Source organism: Rutidosis leptorrhynchoides, chromosome 4 (genome assembly GCF_046630445.1).
Source record: "Rutidosis leptorrhynchoides isolate AG116_Rl617_1_P2 chromosome 4, CSIRO_AGI_Rlap_v1, whole genome shotgun sequence".
NCBI lineage: Eukaryota > Viridiplantae > Streptophyta > Magnoliopsida > Asterales > Asteraceae > Rutidosis > Rutidosis leptorrhynchoides.
In genome coordinates, this window is record NC_092336.1 from 195,265,767 (window position 1) to 195,285,664 (window position 19,898).

The 19,898-nt window shown below is 34.6% G+C and overlaps 1 protein-coding gene across 1 annotated transcript; it reads left to right on the forward strand.

The window, feature by feature from the left end:
- The first annotated feature begins 16,672 nt into the window (after window positions 1–16,672).
- Window positions 16,673–17,590, forward strand: LOC139841321 (uncharacterized). Its single transcript, XM_071831545.1, has one exon. The coding sequence runs from the start codon at window positions 16,673–16,675 to the stop codon at window positions 17,588–17,590; it is 918 nt and encodes a 305-aa protein (XP_071687646.1).
- The last annotated feature ends 2,308 nt before the right edge of the window (window positions 17,591–19,898 follow it).

The following is a 19,898-nucleotide window of genomic DNA, read 5'->3' on the forward strand; positions in this document are numbered from 1 at the left end:
TTTTTAATAATAACAATACTAATAACACTAATATTTATAAAAGACACTAATAATAATATTTATGAAAGTTATAAAAATTTGTATTATTTTCATGATAATAATAATAATCATAATAATAATAATACTTATATAATTAGTAGTAGTAATAATAATAGTAATACTTAAAATGATCAAATTAATAATAAAAATAGTATTAATAATACTTATAAAAATACTAATGATAATAATGTTTCTAATACTATTAATAACAATAATAATAATAATAATGATAATAATATTACTACCTCAAGAGAAAAGGCTTCAAAAAGAACATAAACTGCCTTAGACTAGATTCGAACCCAAGACCTCTTGTTCTCACAACAAACACCAATACCATTCACCCAGCATAGTTTTTCAAAGATTAACTCGTATCATTTTGTTTTATCCGTAATCTCGGCCCAACTACACAAACACGACCCAAGAGAATCAGTACGGCCCAACAGCAGGTTTTCAGCCCAATAGCTAATAGACTAAAACTCTTAAGGCATCTTTTATTGAAAAAAAAATTATATGGAGACCCCTGGTTTTGAACCCATGACCTCCTGTTCAACACCCACTCCCCTAACCATTACTCCACTCATTCTTTTCTGTTTCTAATTAACAACTTAACCTACTTAACCAGTTTATCCGTCGAACATCATCATAATAACATCTTTAACTTAATACGTCTTTACCAAAAAAAAATCATGGTTCATCATCTTTAATTTCAAACACAAATGAAAGAAAAAAAAATTATAATAAATAAAGTATACGGCCAAAAAGCTATGTTGGCCCAAATAAGAATTTTTTTTTTTTTAATAACAGCTCACATTTTTTTTATTATTATTATTATTTTTATTTTTACCCAAGTGGGGTTAATGATTTGAGTACATGTCTACCATTAGGAAAAAGCACACCAAAAACAAAGTCCCAACTCAAGATTGGTTTAAATAAATAAATAAAAACGGAAGTATTGATCGAAGAGAAGAAAATAAAAAAAATAAAAAAAAAGGCTTTTTTGATCAATTCACGAAAAAAATATATAATAATATAGTAGTAGTTTCTATGGAGTTTGCAGTAAGAGAACATAAAATACAAGTAGTAGTAGCATGAGTTCAACGATGGTGGTGGTGTGGAGATGGTGGTTGCGTAGTTGGAGTAGAGGGTGAAGGTGGTAACAGGAAGGAACAAATATGTAGTAGTAACAGTTTTCTTCAAATAGAATTTAACGATAGATACGTAGCAAGTGGATGTCACGATGAAGAAATAGGAGAAAGAAGGTGGTGTTGCGGTTTATGGTGTAAGCTCACGGTGTGTGGTATTCGCGATGTTTAATTCGACTTGGAAACAGAAACAGTGAAGTAGTAGTAGAAAATAAGAAAGGAGGTTCTGGGTTACATATGTATGTATGTTATAAAAAGTGTGGTTGATAATCTTGTCTTAAAATAACACTCACACACATCTATATATAATATTATCAAGTGGGTTGATGAATTATCATAAAGCAACAAAATTAAAACGTGTAAGTTGAAAAGAACAGTAAAGCCATTGTCTACATTATTTTCTTTGTACCGACAGTTTTTACGGGTATTAAATCGTGTCCATTGCTAAACAGTTAACACATAAAAGTGTTCCTAAAAATCCCAAACTTTTAAATTAGATGTCTTTATTTATTTCAGTCATTATGATATAAAATTTGGTAATTGACGAATACATAAAAATTACACTAATTATTCACTCCCAACCCCAAGTAAAGTATATAAAAAAAAAATCTTAAAATTTGACAATCAACTTCTAAATATTTTATTAATAAGCCTAAAATTCATAAAGCTCATTTTCGAATCACCGTTTATTTTAAAATTATATAAGTTCCTTTTTAACTCGTTTAATATCAATTGAGTGACAATTGAGCATTACCATTGTTTGCTAAAAACATCGAAATCACAAAATATATATTCTATATACATTATTTATATACAAAGATATATTTTAAATAATAATTATTATAATATCCAATTTTTATTTTATAATTTTTAAATAACAACAACATATAATACTTCAATTTATATTTCGAATTATTATTTATATATACATACACACATATCTATTTACACTTAATTGTTCGTAAATCGTCGAGAATGGTCGAAGGTCAATTGAATGCAAGAAAACAGTTCAAAATTTTTGAGATCCAACCTAACAGAATTTGCTTATCGTGTCAAAGATATAATATCGTATCGAGAGTTTGGTTCAAAATTAGTCGAAATTTTCCGGGTCGTCACAAAATTTCTCTCTTTTAAAACTCCTTGTTGCGCCACCTTTATTTAAGTAGTAAGGTTATTATGAATCATTATATTCATAGATTTTACTCGAATGGGTTCTCTGTCCTTCCTGCTCAAGGCATCGGCTACCACATTTGCCTTCCCCGGGTGGTAACGAATCTCAAAGTCGTAATCATTCAATAATTCAATCCACCTACGCTGCCTCATATTCAGTTGTTTCTGATTAAATATGTGTTGAAGACTTTTGTGGTCAGTATATATAATACTTTTGACCCCATATAAGTAGTGCCTCCAAGTCTTTAATGCAAAAACAACCGCGCCTAATTCCAAATCATGCGTCGTATAGTTTTGTTCGTGAATCTTCAATTGTCTAGACGCATAAGCAATCACCTTCGTTCGTTGCATTAATACACAACCGAGACCTTGCTTTGATGCGTCACAATAAATCACAAAATCATCATTCCCTTCAGGCAATGACAATATAGGTGCCGTAGTTAGCTTTTTCTTCAATAACTGAAACGCTTTCTCTTGTTCATCATTCCATTCAAATTTCTTCCCTTTATGCGTTAATGCAGTCAAGGGTTTTGCTATTCTGGAAAAGTCTTGGATGAACCTTCTGTAGTAACCAGCTAGTCCTAAAAACTGGCGTATGTGTTTCGGAGTTTTCGGGGTTTCCCACTTTTCAACAGTTTCTATCTTTGCCGGATCCACCTTAATACCTTCTTTGTTCACTATGTGACCGAGGAATTGAACTTCTTCCAACCAAAATGCACACTTTGAAAACTTAGCGTACAATTCTTCCTTCCTCAATACTTCTAACACCTTTCTCAAATGTTCACCGTGTTCTTGGTCATTCTTTGAGTAAATAAGTATGTCATCAATGAAAACAATGACAAACTTGTCAAGGTATGGTCCACACACTCGGTTCATAAGGTCCATGAACACAGCTGGTGCATTAGTTAAACCAAACGGCATGACCATAAGCTCGTAATGACCGTAACGTGTTCTGAAAGCAGTCTTTGGAATATCATCTTCTTTCACCCGCATTTGATGATACCCGGAACGTAAGTCAATCTTTGAATAAACAGACGAGCCTTGTAGTTGATCAAATAAGTCGTCGATTCTCGGTAGTGGGTAGCGGTTCTTGATGGTAAGTTTGTTCAACTCTCGGTAGTCGATACACAACCTGAATGTACCATCTTTCTTCTTGACAAACAAAACAGGAGCTCCCCACGGTGATGTGCTTGGTCGAATGAAACCACGCTCTAAAAGTTCTTGTAATTGGCTTTGCAGTTCTTTCATCTCGCTGGGTGCGAGTCTGTAAGGAGCACGAGCTATTGGTGCAGCTCCTGGTACAAGATCTATTTGAAATTCAACGGATCGATGTGGGGGTAATCCCGGTAATTCTTTCGGAAATACATCGGGAAATTCTTTTGCAATGGGAACATCATTGATGCTCTTTTTTTCAGTTTGTACTTTCTCGACGTGTGCTAGAACAGCATAGCAACCTTTTCTTATTAGTTTTTGTGCCTTCAAATTACTAATAAGATGTAGCTTCGTGTTGCCCTTTTCTCCGTACACCATTAAGGGTTTTCCTTTTTCTCGTATAATGCGAATTGCATTTTTGTAACAAACGATCTCTGCTTTCACTTCTTTCAACCAGTCCATACCTATTATCACATCAAAACTCCCTAACTCTACTGGTATCAAATCAATCTTAAATGTTTCGCTAACCAGTTTAATTTCTCGATTCCGACATATATTATCTGCTGAAATTAATTTACCATTTGTTAATTCGAGTAAAAATTTACTATCCAAAGGCGTCAATGGACAACTTAATTTAGCACAAAAATCTCTACTCATATAGCTTCTATCCGCACCCGAATCAAATAAAACGTAAGCAGATTTATTGTCAATAAGAAACGTACCCGTAACAAGCTCCGGGTCTTCCTGTGCCTCTGTCGCATTAATATTGAAAACTCTTCCGCGGCCTTGTCCATTCGTGTTCTCCTGGTTCGGGCAATTTCTAATAATGTGGCCCGGTTTTCCACATTTATAACAAACTACATTGGCATAACTTGCTCCGACACTACTTGCTCCGCCATTACTCGTTCCGACACCATTTGTTCCTTTCGTTCTATTAACCCCTGGTCCGTAGACCTCACACTTCGCCGCGCTATGACCATTTCTTTTACACTTGTTGCAAAATTTGGTGCAGAACCCCGAGTGATACTTTTTACACCTTTGGCATAGCTGCTTCTGATTGTTGTTGTTGTTGCGGTTATTATTGTTGTTGGGATGATTGTTGTAGTTGCTGCTGTTGTTGTTGTTGTTGTTGTTGGGCCGTTTGTTGTAGTTGCGATTGATGTTGCGATTGTTGGGATAATTGTTGCGATTATTGTTGTAATTGCTGTTGTTGTTGTATTGATGATTCTTATCACCGTTTTCCTCCCACTTTCTTTTGACTTGCTTCACATTGGCCTCTTCAGCAGTCTGTTCTTTAATTCTTTCTTCAATCTGGTTCACTAGTTTGTGAGCCATTCTACATGCCTGTTGTATGGAGGCGGGCTCGTGTGAACTTATATCTTCTTGGATTCTTTCCGGTAATCCTTTCACAAACGCGTCGATCTTCTCTTCCTCATCTTCGAATGCTCCCGGACACAATAGGTACAATTCTGTGAATCGTCTTTCGTACGTGGTAATATCAAATCCTTGGGTTCGTAACCCTCTAAGTTCTGTCTTGAGCTTATTGACCTCGTTTCTGGGACGGTACTTCTCGTTCATCAAGTGCTTGAATGCTGACCACGGTAGTGCGTACGCATCGTCTTGTCCCACTTGCTCTAGATAGGTATTCCACCATGTTAACGCAGAACCTGTGAAGGTATGCGTAGCGTACTTCACTTTGTCCTCTTCAGTACACTTACTTATGGCAAACACCGATTCGACCTTCTCGGTCCACCGTTTCAATCCGATCGGTCCTTCGGTTCCATCAAATTCCAAAGGTTTGCAGGCAGTGAATTCTTTGTAGGTGCATCCTACACGATTTCCTGTACTGCTAGATCCAAGGTTATTGTTGGTATGTAGCGCAGCCTGTACTGCGGCTATGTTTGAAGCTAGAAAAGTACGGAATTCCTCTTCATTCATATTCACGGTGTGTCGAGTAGTCGGTGCCATTTCCTTCAAAATAATCAAATGGAACAAGTTAATCATACAGAATATTAAGAGTAGTTAATAGTATTTCGTAGCATAATATGAACTCATTTATAAAAGCTTTTTCTTCATATTAGCGTTTTATAAGTTTAAATTCGAGTAGTACCTACCCGTTAAGTTCATACTTAGTAGCTAATATACAATTCAACTACTACAATTCTATATGAAAAACTGATTATAATAATATTTCGCGTTCAAACTTTCACACAATATTTTACAAACTTACAATACCGCTTATTTTACATATAGCATGAAATATAGCACACAATAAATTTGATACAAGATGGTTGTGAAGATAATTCTAGCTAGTACACAAGTCGTTCAGCAAAGGCAATAAAGACACGTAATTCATACGTCCAGAAACAAGTCATGCATTTTGGTTTTACTATGATTAATTCCCATCCTTGGTCTTGTGGAACATAACCGTTATGGCCGTTGATAAGACAGCGTGTTGTAACGTCGTCAAAGGGACGAGGGTTACGTAATGTCCAACAGTCCCGTAACAATCTAAAAACCTCATTTCTTACCCCAATTACCGACTCCGTCACTTGTGGGAACGTTTTGTTTAATAGTTGTAGCCCGATGTTCTTGTTCTCACTTTGGTGAGAAGCGAACATTACTAATCCGTAAGCATAACATGCTTCTTTATGTTGCATGTTAGCCGCTTTTTCTAAATCACGAAGTCCAATATTCGGATATATTGAGTCAAAATAATTTCTTAACCCATTGCGTAAAATAGCATTTGGGTTCCCCGCAATATATGCGTCAAAGTAAACACATCGTAACTTATGGATTTCCCAATGTGATATCCCCCATCTTTCGAACGAAAGCCTTTTATAAACCAAGGCATTCTTGGAACGTTCTTCGAATGTCTTACAAACTGACTTCGCCTTAAATAGTTGTACCAAATAATTCTGACCGACTCTAGACAAGATTTCATCAATCATGTCTCCGGGTAGCTCTCTTAAAATATTGAGTTGTCTATCCATTTTGTGTTTTTATACTGTAAAATAGACAAGAGTTAGATTCATAAAAAAAATACTTATTAATACAAGCAATTTTTACATATATCATAAAGCATAAGCACACTATATTACATATATTACACCACACGAATACAACTATCTTATTCCGACTCGCTTGTTTCTTCTTCTTCGGTTTTGGTTCGTTTTGCCAAGTTTCTAGAGATATATGATGTTCCCCTAATACGAGCCGTCGTTTTCCACATTGGTTTAGAAAAACCTGGTGGTTTAGAGGTTCCCGGGTCATTGTTACAACTTAAGGACTTTGGGGGTTGACGATACATATAAAGTTCATCGGGGTTGGAATTAGATTTCTCTATTTTTATGCCCTTTCCCTTATTATTTTATTTTGCCTTTTTAAATTCAGTTGGGGTAATTTCTATAACATCATCGGAATTCTCGTCGGAATCCGATTCATCGGAGAATTGGTAATCCTCCCAATATTTTGCTTCCTTGGCGGAAACACCATTGACCATAATTAACCTTGGTCGGTTGGTTGAGGATTTTCTTTTACTTAACCGTTTTATTATTTCCCCCACCGGTTCTATTTCTTCATGCGGTTCCGATTCTTCTTCCGGTTCCGATTCTTCTTCCGGTTCCGACTCTTCTTCCGGTTCCTCTTCGGGAACTTGTGAATCAGTCCACGAATCATTCCAATTTACATTTGACTCTTCATTATTATTAGGTGATTCAATGGGACTTGTTCTAGAGGTAGACATCTATCACATAATATCAAACGCGTTAAGAGATTAATATATCACATAATATTCACATGTTAAAAATATATAGTTTCCAACAAAATTTGTTAAGCAATCATTTTTCAAGTAAACACGGTCGAAGTCCAGACTCACTAATGCATCCTAACAACTCGATAAGACACACTAATGCAAAATTCTGGTTCTCTAAGATCAACGCTCGGATACCAACTGAAATGTCCCGTTCTTATTGATTAAAAACGTTCCATATTAATTGATTTCGTTGCGAGTTTTTGACCTCTATATGAGACGTTTTCAAAGACTGCATTCATTTTAAAACAAACCATAACCTTTATTTCATCAATAAAGGTTTAAAAAGCTTTACGTAGATTATCAAATAATGATAATCTAAAATATCCTGTTTACACACGACCATTACATAATGGTTTACAATACAAATATGTTACAACAAAATAAGTTTCTTGAATGCAGTTTTTACACAATATCATACAAGCATGGACTCCAAATCTCGTCCTTATTTAAGTATGCGACAGCGAAAGCTCTTAATAATCACCTGAGAATAAACATGCTTAAAACATCAACAAAAATATTGGTGAGTTATAGGTTTAACCTATATATATCAAATCGTAACAATAGACCACAAGATTTCATATTTCAATACACATCCCATACATAGAGATAAAAATCATTCATATGGTGAACACCTGGTAACCGACATTAACAAGATGCATATATAAGAATATCCCCATCATTCCGGGACACCCTTCGGATATGATATAGATTTCGAAGTACTAAAGCATCCGGTACTTTGGATGAGGTTTGTTAGGCCCAATAGATCTATCTTTAGGATTCGCGTCAATTAGGGTGTCTGTTCCCTAATTCTTAGATTACCAGACTTAATAAAAAGGGGCATATTCGATTTCGATAATTCAACCATAGAATGTAGTTTCACGTACTTGTGTCTATTTTGTAAATCATTTATAAAACCTGCATGTATTCTCATCCCAAAATATTAGATTTTAAAAGTGGGACTATAACTCACTTTCACATATTTTTACTTCGTCGGGAAGTAAGACTTGGCCACTGGTTGATTCACGAACCTATAACAATATATACATATATATCAAAGTATGTTCAAAATATATTTACAACACTTTTAATATATTTTGATGTTTTAAGTTTATTAAGTCAGCTGTCCTCGTTAGTAACCTACAACTAGTTGTCCACAGTTAGATGTACAGAAATAAATCGATAAATATTATCTTGAATCAATCCACGACCTAGTGTATACGTATCTCAGTATTGATCACAACTCAAACTATATATATTTTGGAATCAACCTCAACCCTGTATAGCTAACTCCAACATTCACATATAGAGTGTCTATGGTTGTTCCGAAATATATATAGATGTGTCGACATGATAGGTCGAAACATTGTATACGTGTCCATGGTATCTCAAGATTACATAATATACAATACAAGTTGATTAAGTTATGGTTGGAATAGATTTGTTACCAATTTTCACGTAGCTAAAATGAGAAAAATTATCCAATCTTGTTTTACCCATAACTTCTTCATTTTAAATCCGTTTTGAGTGAATCAAATTGCTATGGTTTCATATTGAACTCTATTTTATGAATCTAAACATAAAAAGTATAGGTTTATAGTGGGAAAAATAAGTTACAAGTCATTTTTGTAAAGGTAGTCATTTCAGTCGAAAGAACGACGTCTAGATGACCATTTTAGAAAACATATTTCCACTTTGAGTTTAACCATAATTTTTGGATATAGTTTCATGTTCATAATAAAAATCATTTTCTCAGAATAACAACTTTTAAATCAAAGTTTATCATAGTTTTTAATTAACTAACCCAAAACAGCCCGCGGTGTTACTACGACGGCGTAAATCCGGTTTTACGGTGTTTTTCGTGTTTCCAGGTTTTAAATCATTAAGTTAGCATATAATATAGATATATAACATGTGTTTAGTTGATTTTAAAAGTCAATTTAGAAGGATTAACTTTTGTTTGCGAACAAGTTTAGAATTAACTAAACTATGTTCTAGTGATTACAAGTTTAAACCTTCGAATAAGATAGCTTTATATGTATGAATCGAATGATGTTATGAACATCATTACTACCTTAAGTTCCTTGGATAAACCTACTGGAAAAGAGAAAAATGGATCTAGCTTCAACGGATCCTTGGATGGCTCGAAGTTCTTGAAGCAGAATCATGACACGAAAACAAGTTCAAGTAAGATCATCACTTGAAATAAGATTGTTATAGTTATAGAAATTGAACCAAAGTTTGAATATGATTATTACCTTGTATTAGAATGATAACCTAATGTAAGAAACAAAGATTTCTTGAGGTTGGATAATCACCTTACAAGATTGGAAGTGAGCTAGCAAACTAGAAAGTATTCTTGATTTTATGTAACTAGAACTTGTAGAATATATGAAGAACACTTAGAACTTGAAGATAGAACTTGAGAGAGATCAATTAGATGAAGAAAATTAAAGAATGAAAGTGTTTGTAGGTGTTTTTGGTCGTTGGTGTATGGATTAGATATAAAGGATATGTAATTTTGTTTTCATGTAAATAAGTCATGAATGATTACTCATATTTTTGTAATTTTATGAGATATTTCATGCTAGTTGCCAAATGATGGTTCCCACATGTGTTAGGTGACTCACATGGGCTGCTAAGAGCTGATCATTGGAGTGTATATACCAATACTACATACATCTAAAAGCTGTGTATTGTACGAGTACGAATACGGGTGCATACGAGTAGAATTGTTGATGAAACTGAACGAGGATGTAATTGTAAGCATTTTTGTTAAGTAGAAGTATTTTGATAAGTGTATTGAAGTCTTTCAAAAGTGTATAAATACATATTAAAACACTACATGTATATACATTTTAACTGAGTCGTTAAGTCATCGTTAGTCGTTACATGTAAGTGTTGTTTTGAAACCTTTAGGTTAACGATCTTGTTAAATGTTGTTAACCCAATGTTTATAATATCAAATGAGATTTTAAATTATTATATTATCATGATATTATCATGTATGAATATCTCTTAATATGATATATATACATTAAATGTCTTTACAACGATAATCGTTACATATATGTCTCGTTTAAAAATCATTAAGTTAGTAGTCTTGTTTTTACATATGTAGTTCATTGTTAATATACTTAATGATATGTTTACTTATCATAGTATCATGTTAACTATATATATATCCATATATATGTCATCATATAGTTTTTACAAGTTTTAACGTTCGTGAATCACCGGTCAACTTGGGTGGTCAATTGTCTATATGAAACATATTTCAATTAATCAAGTCTTAACAAGTTTGATTGCTTAACATGTTGGAAACATTTAATCATGTAAATATCAATCTCAATTAATATATATAAACATGGAAAAGTTCGGGTCCCTACAATTTATCTCCCATTCTTCCATATAACCCAACCTGGATGAAGCAAGAGCATTGGAGAGAACTTGTCACAAAACATTGGAATAAAGAAGGATGGATAAAGATTTCGAATGCGAATAAAATAAATAGGTCTAAATTTGTAACTGGCCACCATTGCACAGGCTCTGCTGGATATGTTGCATTTCGAGAGAGCTTTGTAAGATATTTAATGTTTTGTGGTTATTGTATAACCTTACTTTAATTCTTTTATGCTAATCGTTCTGATATAACTTTTGTAGGAAGAAAAAATGGGCGGCCCACAATCTTCTTTAGCTTTTCTTATTGCATCACATACAAAAAAAGGGACGATAGTTGAGGGGGATGGTAGCTCTTCATCTAATGCCTTGATAGATGATAGGGCACGCAAGGCTGTAGTAAGTCTCTTTGTCTATTTGTAGATTTTTTTGTGTATATATTTACGATTATATGAAAAGATAATGTTTAATGATAATTTTGTTCAAATTTATATATAATAGGAACATCTATCAGAATATATGATTGAGCGATATGGCACGGATGTTTCCACTCACCCAAAGCATGATCAAGAGTTGTGGGAAAAGGCTACTGGCGTAAGGAGGAAAGGGAGAGCATATTGTTCTGGTTCATCTTCTGATCCAAGTTTCGTACTGACGGGCACACCTGCTGATAGCGGGAACTCGTATGCTCAAACTCGGTTTGAAGAGGTATGTATCTTTCTCTTTAACTTATGTTATTTTTTTCTTCACAAAATCTCGCTGCTGCAACTAAAATAGCCATCCAATCTACTGTAATTATTCGCATTCAGATTTGTTGTAAGTTCTGTTAATTTGCTGCTGTAACTTGTGTTAATTTGCTGCTGTAACCTGTGTTAATTTACTGTTGTAACTAGTGTTAATTTGCTGTTGTAAGTAGTGTTAATCTACTCCTTTAAGTAGTGTTAATCTGCTCCTAACTTGTGTTAATGTGCTGTAACTTGTGTCACTTTTGTTAGTTTTTTTCCTTTCATTTGCTGATATTTGGTGTATTGTAGGGATGAGAAGTGGTCCTATTTATATGCATCATCAGATAGATTAACCACTGTAACTCAAACCTTACTCATGATGAACAAATATAGATGAACAGATATAGATAATGATGTACATAGAACATGATATAAATAGATTAGATATTGATAAATGATAGATGTTAGTCCTATTTTTATGCATGAAAACTTTTTTGCCTATGGAATTTTTGATGTAATAGTCATATTTACATTTTTACACAGTGGGTCACCCATGATGACATTCACATAATGTTTGCATATTTTTCATATTAGTTCAATTATCATCCATTTTTTCTTCAAGTGCATCTTTCTTGACCAATCAAAGTGTAGTTTTATCTTTTATTTATAACTTTGTATTACTTTTTTGCAGGTAGAAAAAGTGAAAGAAACAATGGAGAAGATGCGTGAAGAACATGAGAAAACAAGAAGCGAGATGGAAGAACGTGAGGAGCGTCTTCGAAAGGAAGTTGAGGATAGTAAAGCTGCGACGGAAGCAGTTAGGAGAGAAATGAATGAAATGAATGAGAAGTGGGCTGAAATTTTGAAGCGTCTACCAAACCCCGATGCTTGAAATACTTATCTAATTCTTGAATTTGTCTACTTGGTTTTGTTGTTTGTAAGCGTTAAGTTTTTTAGGTATCCTACTTTGTTTTTGGGTAAGCAATGTGAATTACTTTGCTATTTATGATGCTTAATGAAAGAACTTCTTTTTAGGAAATTTTGATTTAATGTGCAGCTTATAAAATTTAATAAAATAGGCAGGATTCTGGAAAATGCAATTTTTAGGAAAAAACTCTAAATGAAATAATAAAATTAGCGACAGATTGGTGACAGAAATTCCGTCGAAAACTTTCCTAGAGGGCCGTCTAAAATCCGTCGGTAAAATCCGTCGGTAATCCATTGGTAAAAGGATGTCCCAAATCCGTCGTAAACTATACCGTCACTAATCCGTCCCAAACGTCCGTCGGAAATCCATCGGTACATGGGGCCGTCGGTAAATTAGCCGTCCCAAATCTGTCGGTAAAACTCAACGCAAATCCGAAAGAAATTCGTTGGAACAAATGCCGTCGAGAATCTGTCGCTAAAATTAGGGGCCGTCCCAAAATCAGTCGGTAAATATTACCGAGGGCGATTTTAGGGTCCGCTCGAATCCGTCGAAAATCCGTCGGAAAAGGCTGTTTGAGACGGATTACCGACAGATTGTGCCGTCGGTAATGCTCAGTTTTTTAGTAGTGTAAAACGTGGTGAGTGTTATTATTCAGTATTTTTGGTGTTAGTAATGGGATAAATAATAATTTAGAATATAGGTATAAAGTGAGGGGTTCAATTTGTATTTTAATGGAAGTTAGGTGGTTAGATTTATAAAAAGTTAAAAATTGAATAGTACTATTTATAATGAATAAGACAAATTTTGTCTATTAGTTATGTTAGTAAAGTAATGTACTAGTAAAACAAGTTTTTGAATTTATCTAAAGATGGAACTCTTTTAGCTATATTTTTATGAGGGTAATTAATTAATTATTATTAAATGCCGTAAAATCATATATATATATATATATATATATATATATATATATATATATATATATGTATATATATATATATAGAGAGAGAGAGAGAGAGAGAGAAAACCAATGGTAGGAGGGAATTCGAAGAACTCATAGATTAAACTCAATCTGTGGGTTCTATGGGTTCTTTCACACCCTTAGTTCTCTGTGAATCCACACACGCACACGCACACGCATGGAGAGGATCCAGTGAGAACCCAATTAGTGTGAGAACCCTGAGAACCGGCGGGCGAATAAAAACAGAGGAAGTCGAACAAAAAATTTGGCGGCCGAACAAAAAAACGTGAGTTGAGCAAAAATTTAGATGCATGTTCTACATTTTTTGTTGGGTTCTACAAAATTTGTAGAACGCAAATTCGTTCGAATTTGGGAAAATTTGTTCGCCCGCCTGAATTTTTATTGTGTTCTACAAAATTTTGGTTCGGTTCTACAAAATTGGTTCGAATTTCTTTTTTTTGTTCGAATTTCACCTGTTTTTTTCAAAAATCAATTTTTTTTTATTTAGCCCGGTTTAGAGTTTAGGGTTTAGGGTTGAGGGTTTACTCCGTAAACCCGAAAACCCTAAACCCTAAACTCTAAACCGTCCGTGTAAAAAAACTCATTCTAAACCCTAAATCTAAACCATAAACCCTAAAATCTAAACCCTAAATCTAAACCCTAACTTAATTTGATGAAAATTGATGTAAAACAAGTGTAGAACAGCATGTAGAATGTTCTACATGCTGTTCTACATCATGTTCTACATAAAAATGTAGAACCAAGAAACAATGCATCTAATAACTAAAAATTAAAAATTGTTCGACTATCAATTTTTTTGTTCGGTCGCGTCCCAATTTTTACTCGAATTTGTGAGTTTTTAGGGTTCTCAATGCAAAATTGGTTCTCATTTGATCCCTCTAATATATATATATATATATATATATATATATATATATATATATATATATATATATATATATATTTATTTACGAAGTACATAATATAATATAGTAAAAAAATTAGATTTAATTGATCTAATGAAGATACAAGTGATACAAATCCGATTGATCTTGAGTAGATCCTACAATCTACATGAACAATAAACAATTGACAAACCGTTTGATACAAGTCTACGTGCTTGATCGACAAACATGATCTCCTTGATACAAACCATTGCACCAGTAGAACAACATACACAAACGCCACGAACCCTAATAACATCCTAAACCACCTAAACGTCAAGAGAATCGGATCAAGATCATAAGTATCGATGCTGTAACCATTGAAGGCGAAAAACAAGTGGAATTAGTTTATCCAACATCACTAAACATGTTTATCGGACAACACTTTGCTCCACGCCTCCAATGAATTAGTTTCCAAAAATATATTGAACCTTTAACTTTCTTAAATCTACATAAATAAACAATCATTCATATATGCACATAAATACGTACAATTTGTTGCACTAAATGTTTTCCTCGGTTATTATATGGACAATTTGACCGTTATGAATAGCACTTAAGTGTTCATAAGTTTGTTTTTTTTTTTTTTTTTTTTTTTTTTTTTTTTTTTTTTATTTATAGAAAAGCCAACTAACATTTATAGATCATCAAACATTCTACAAAAGCATGTGAGGCCCATGATGTTAGCATACAAGTCGATAATTTGATTAGATCTTCGTATATGGTTTAGACGTTATTAAAAGTCGGTATTTAGTTAGGAATGCATTACATTATGTGTGTTTATGAACGGATCCTTTATAGTTGCGAGAGTCATGATTAAAGAGAGGTATATTTGCTTTATATGCAGAAAGCCAAAAAATAATCAAGGGTCTAATATGGTCCCCATGGTATGAGTAGTAAATTAATACAAGTAACAATTTAACCAATCATCTGCGTACTCATTAAGATTCATAGTTATTTATTTTGTTTATTAGAAAACTAGATTCAGTTAAATTGTGAAAGCAAGAAAAAATAAAAAGAAAAGAAAATTAAGTTGGTGAAATAGTGTTAGAGAATAACAATGATGTACACTCTATCGCGTACCTGATCATACAATGAGTGGAGTCCGGAGGACTGCATGAATGGTTGAAACGTTCCACGTCATCACTTTGAGCTAGCCCATGAGTTAGAAAACCCTACGCTGTACGTACCTATAAATACTCTCATAATAGTTAGACACCCTCACAATCAATCACCCCCGTAACACTTTATCAAATAATAAAACGAGGAAACTGATTTTTGTAAACATAAAACGTTTTCCTATTTCAAGCTAAAGGGAGAACACGATCTAATACAGTTTTATCGCATTACCCTAGTTCAAGTGAGTAAGATCCAAATGTTCGTGTGCAGGCCGTCTTAATAATTCGATAGCCCTGGGCGAAAATAAAAATTGGCTCTCATACTCGTTAAATTTTTCAACTCATATAAATTTTTTAATACTTAAATTTATCTATTTATTACTTACAATTTATTTAACTATTTAAAATTGCAGTATTATGACTTTGATTGACAATTTTTATTGAATTTAATTAAAATTTTTGAGAAAAATATATAAATATTCAAAATTTTGGACCCTTCAAAATTTTTGAGTCCTAGACGATTGACCACCTTGCCTTTCCTAAAGACACCTCTGTTCATGCGGCGATGTAAATCACAAGGACATGTGTGACGTATTACAAATGGTTAATTAGTGTATATGCACATGTACATTTTCACGATGATGTTACTTATTCCGTGAATGTTGTCAATTCAACATCTATTCATGTTTGAATAACTGTTTGAGTTGCACATGGTCTATAATATTTTGTGATGTTACTAAATGTACTAGGAGTATAACTTTTGGTGGATGTATCTTTTTGGCATGTGAAGCAGTTAAAAGGTACATATAAATTACTCCGTAAAAGAGAATAATCTGATAATACAGTCGGTCAGGTATCTCAAATTCCTTACCTTTATCATGTGAATTTTATAAAAGTTAGAATTTTCTTATCAACTTGAAGTGTTAAGTGTTAATTTCTGAACAAGGCTTCAACTTTGCAAAAAAAGAAAAAAAAAATGATTAATAAAAATTAGTTAACGAATAAAATGACAAGATATCTCCTGTTTAGGTTATTCACATGAACGTTTGATGGACGTTTGATGGACGTTTGAAGCACATGAACGTTTGATGGACGATTATTTTGACGAGGGCTGCAAATATACGGATGAAAATTTCAAACGAAGATTTCGAATGCGGAGACGTGGTTATCTTAGGATTATGAATGATATTCTAAGCTACTCAGCAAATCCATTGCCGTATTATTTTAGATGGTTTCATCGAAGACAAGATTCACGCGGTAAGTGGAGTATTAGTCCACATTTAAAGATGACAGCCACACTACGTCAGCTAGCATACTGTTATACACCGGATGCTTTGGATGAGTATCTGCAAATGTCTGAACGAGTTGGCCGGGAATCTCTACACAACTTTTATAAGTATATCATTGATTTGTATGCAAACGTCTACCTAGGAGAGCCTACGTTGCACAACATTCAACGTTTGTATGAAGGTCATGAAAGGATTCATGGTTTTCCGGGCATGTTGGGTAGTATAGATTGTATGCACTGGGTATGGGCAAAATGTCCAGTTGCGTGGAGAGGACAATATATGCGAGGCGATCACAGTCACTTAATTATTATGCTTAAAGCCGTCGCCTCGTATGATAATTGGATTTGGCATGTGTATTTTGGTGTGGCGGGTTTAAACAACGATATAAATGTGCTAAACACTAGTGATTTGTTCAACTCAATGCTTAACGAGGAAATGCTCGACGTCCCTTATCATATAAACGGTGTTCAGTACAGAAGAGGGTACTATTTAGCTGACGGTATTTACCCAACATGGACGGCTTTTGTTAAGGGATTTTCAAGTGCCGTTGACGAAAAACGTTCTTACTTTACAAAGAAACAAGCGAGCGCTCGCAAAGATGTTGAAAGAGCTTTTGGGATCCTACAAGGTCGTTGGCATATTCTTCAACAACCAGCGCGGTCTTACGAGGTGAATATAATGAGACAACTAATTTACACGTGCATCGTAATACGCAACATCAATATCGAAGACAATGGTTACAACCTTGCTGAGAATGATTTGGTAGTTGAGCCCGTTCAACATATACAACGTACTTGGATCGATAGGTGCGATGCTCGTGCAAGAAGAACAAGGGAGTTACGTGATAGAGAAGCGCATGAAGGCTTACGATCTGATTTGGTTGAACATTTGTGGGATCTTCCAGACGACTTATGAATTTTATGAGACGAATTATTACGTTATCTAGTTTATTTTATGAATATTTTGAATAAATGTAATCTAGTTTATTTTATGAATTTTAATAAATGTAATGTACTTTATTTTATGAATTTTGATTTAGTATTTTGTTTTTATTATATTAAATTAATTTAAATAAAATATTAAAACTCAATTAAAAAATAAAAAAGGACACTGAAATGGACACTGTGGACACCTCCACCTTACATACTGTAGTCAATTTCATTGTCCAAAATAGAAGCCAAAATGGACACTGAGAAATGGACATGGACACCTTGTGCTCTTATGGTACAACCTTCTCCGCCACCACTTTCACATGCTTTTTCTTTAATTTATATTGTAAAATGTAGCCACTAAAAAAGCAACATAATCATGCGCATAGCTGCACGCTTCCTAGCTTCGATCCCTCTAGCTTCACGCCATGATGTGCAATGAATGACTCTAAGTCATCATGATTGCGCATATATGTGGTCATTAACGCCCCATAAATCAATGTGTCTTTCACGCATACATTTGTGGTGCGGACAATCAATGATCGACATTTAACACAGTCACATCTATTTATTTATAGACTATCTTAGATTTATGTTTCATTGTCTCATTATATTTGGAACTTAGCATCACATTAGGGATATGATGGTCATGGACCATTTCAGAGAGAGAATGGGTGAGAGAGAGTAGAGAGAGAAACTTCGCAGAAAGAGAGAGATTCGAGAGGGCGAGCAAGGCAAGGGCTGGGGAGAAGTACAACGACGACAAAGGGCAACGAAACAAGTGGTCAAATCAAAACCATCTAACATCGTACATGTTCTTCAACTTCCCGGAGGAGTGGAAGGTGGTAGATCTTTGGAAGTGTTTCAAACCGTATGGGGCAGTCTGGGACGTGTACATCGCTACCAAAAGACTTCGTAACGGCTGCAAATTCGCTTTTGTTAGGTTTGCGGAGGTAGTGGATTGTGATAGGATGTTGAAGAGGTTGGAAGAGATCAAATTCAATGGAACTTACATCAAAATCTTTAAGGCTACTCAAAGAAACCCTAAACCAACGGAGAGAACACAGGCGAATAGCATGGGGGCTGAGAACGGCAAAAATACGGCAAACATGGGTGGGTGAAATCTCAATGATGGTAGGATTTTTGCAGATGTCGTTGGGAACAGAAAATGGGAAGATCTAAGGCAGAGATTGAATGAGAATAGAAAGGATGAAGATCTAAGGCAGAAGTTGAATGAGAATAAATTTAAAGGTGATAATAACTCCAAGAAGGTGGAGGAGACATCGGGGAATATCAAGCCAAAGACAATTGTGGTAGATGAAAAAGATAACAACGAAGAGCTGCTTAAACAGGCAATTGTGTGTGAAGCACCCAATATGGGTATTTTGAAGAATTTCGAGTTAATTGCCAAGGAGGAAGGTTTCATTGATATCCAGGTGAAGTTATTGGGAGGTCTCAGTTTACTGATTATATTCAAGACCATTGATGAGGCAAATAGTGTGATAGAAAGTGAGAACCACCCACTTCGAAGGTGGTTACTTAAAATCTCAAAATGGGATTCGGCAAGTTGGCCAGACGGAAGGGTTGCATGGATTAGAATTACGGGTGTTCCAGTGCACTGCTGGAATAGTACTACTTTTTGCTCGATAGCCGAATGGTGGGGGACACCGTACGATCTAGATAATTGCTCATTAAACGGAAATCAAACGTTGAATTATGGACGGGTATTAATCAAGTTATTCGAGCCAGGCGTGGTGGATGATTGGGTCAATCTAAAACACAAATCAGATACCTTCTTTGTCAGTGTGAAGGAAGAGGAGAAATGCTTCCCCAAGTGGGGAATGTTGGATGATGCAAGCGAGGTGGAGAGTGAATGGTCAGAAGATACTACACAAACATTGGATTCGGATGAATACTCTGGGAGTGAAGGCGAGGGTGACAAAGTTGATAGTGATTCACCTTCAGATAGTGATTTCGATGTCACAAAAGAGAAGGGATCCAAAAACTGGAACATGGGTGAAAAAGATGAAGGATTGAGTGGTGTCCCGATCAATATTCCGGTAGCAAAAAAATCAGGCAAGGTCACCGGAAATGCATCTTCAGGCGACGTGTTGGTAGAGGAAGATCAAGAGTCTAGGTGTCTGGGGATTAAGGTTCTTTTTGGGGAATGCGAAGAGGTGGTGGCAGAAACATGTGGGGAAAATACGGCTAACCCTAGTCCCGATATTAATAATAATTATCCTGGAAATAATAATTCGGCTGGCATGTACAAGGATAATGAATGGGTGTCGGGT

Excerpts from the sequence above, each read along its gene's own strand:
- LOC139841321 (XM_071831545.1), top strand. The coding sequence starts at position 16,673 with ATGACAGCCACACTACGTCAGCTAGCATACTGTTATACACCGGATGCT.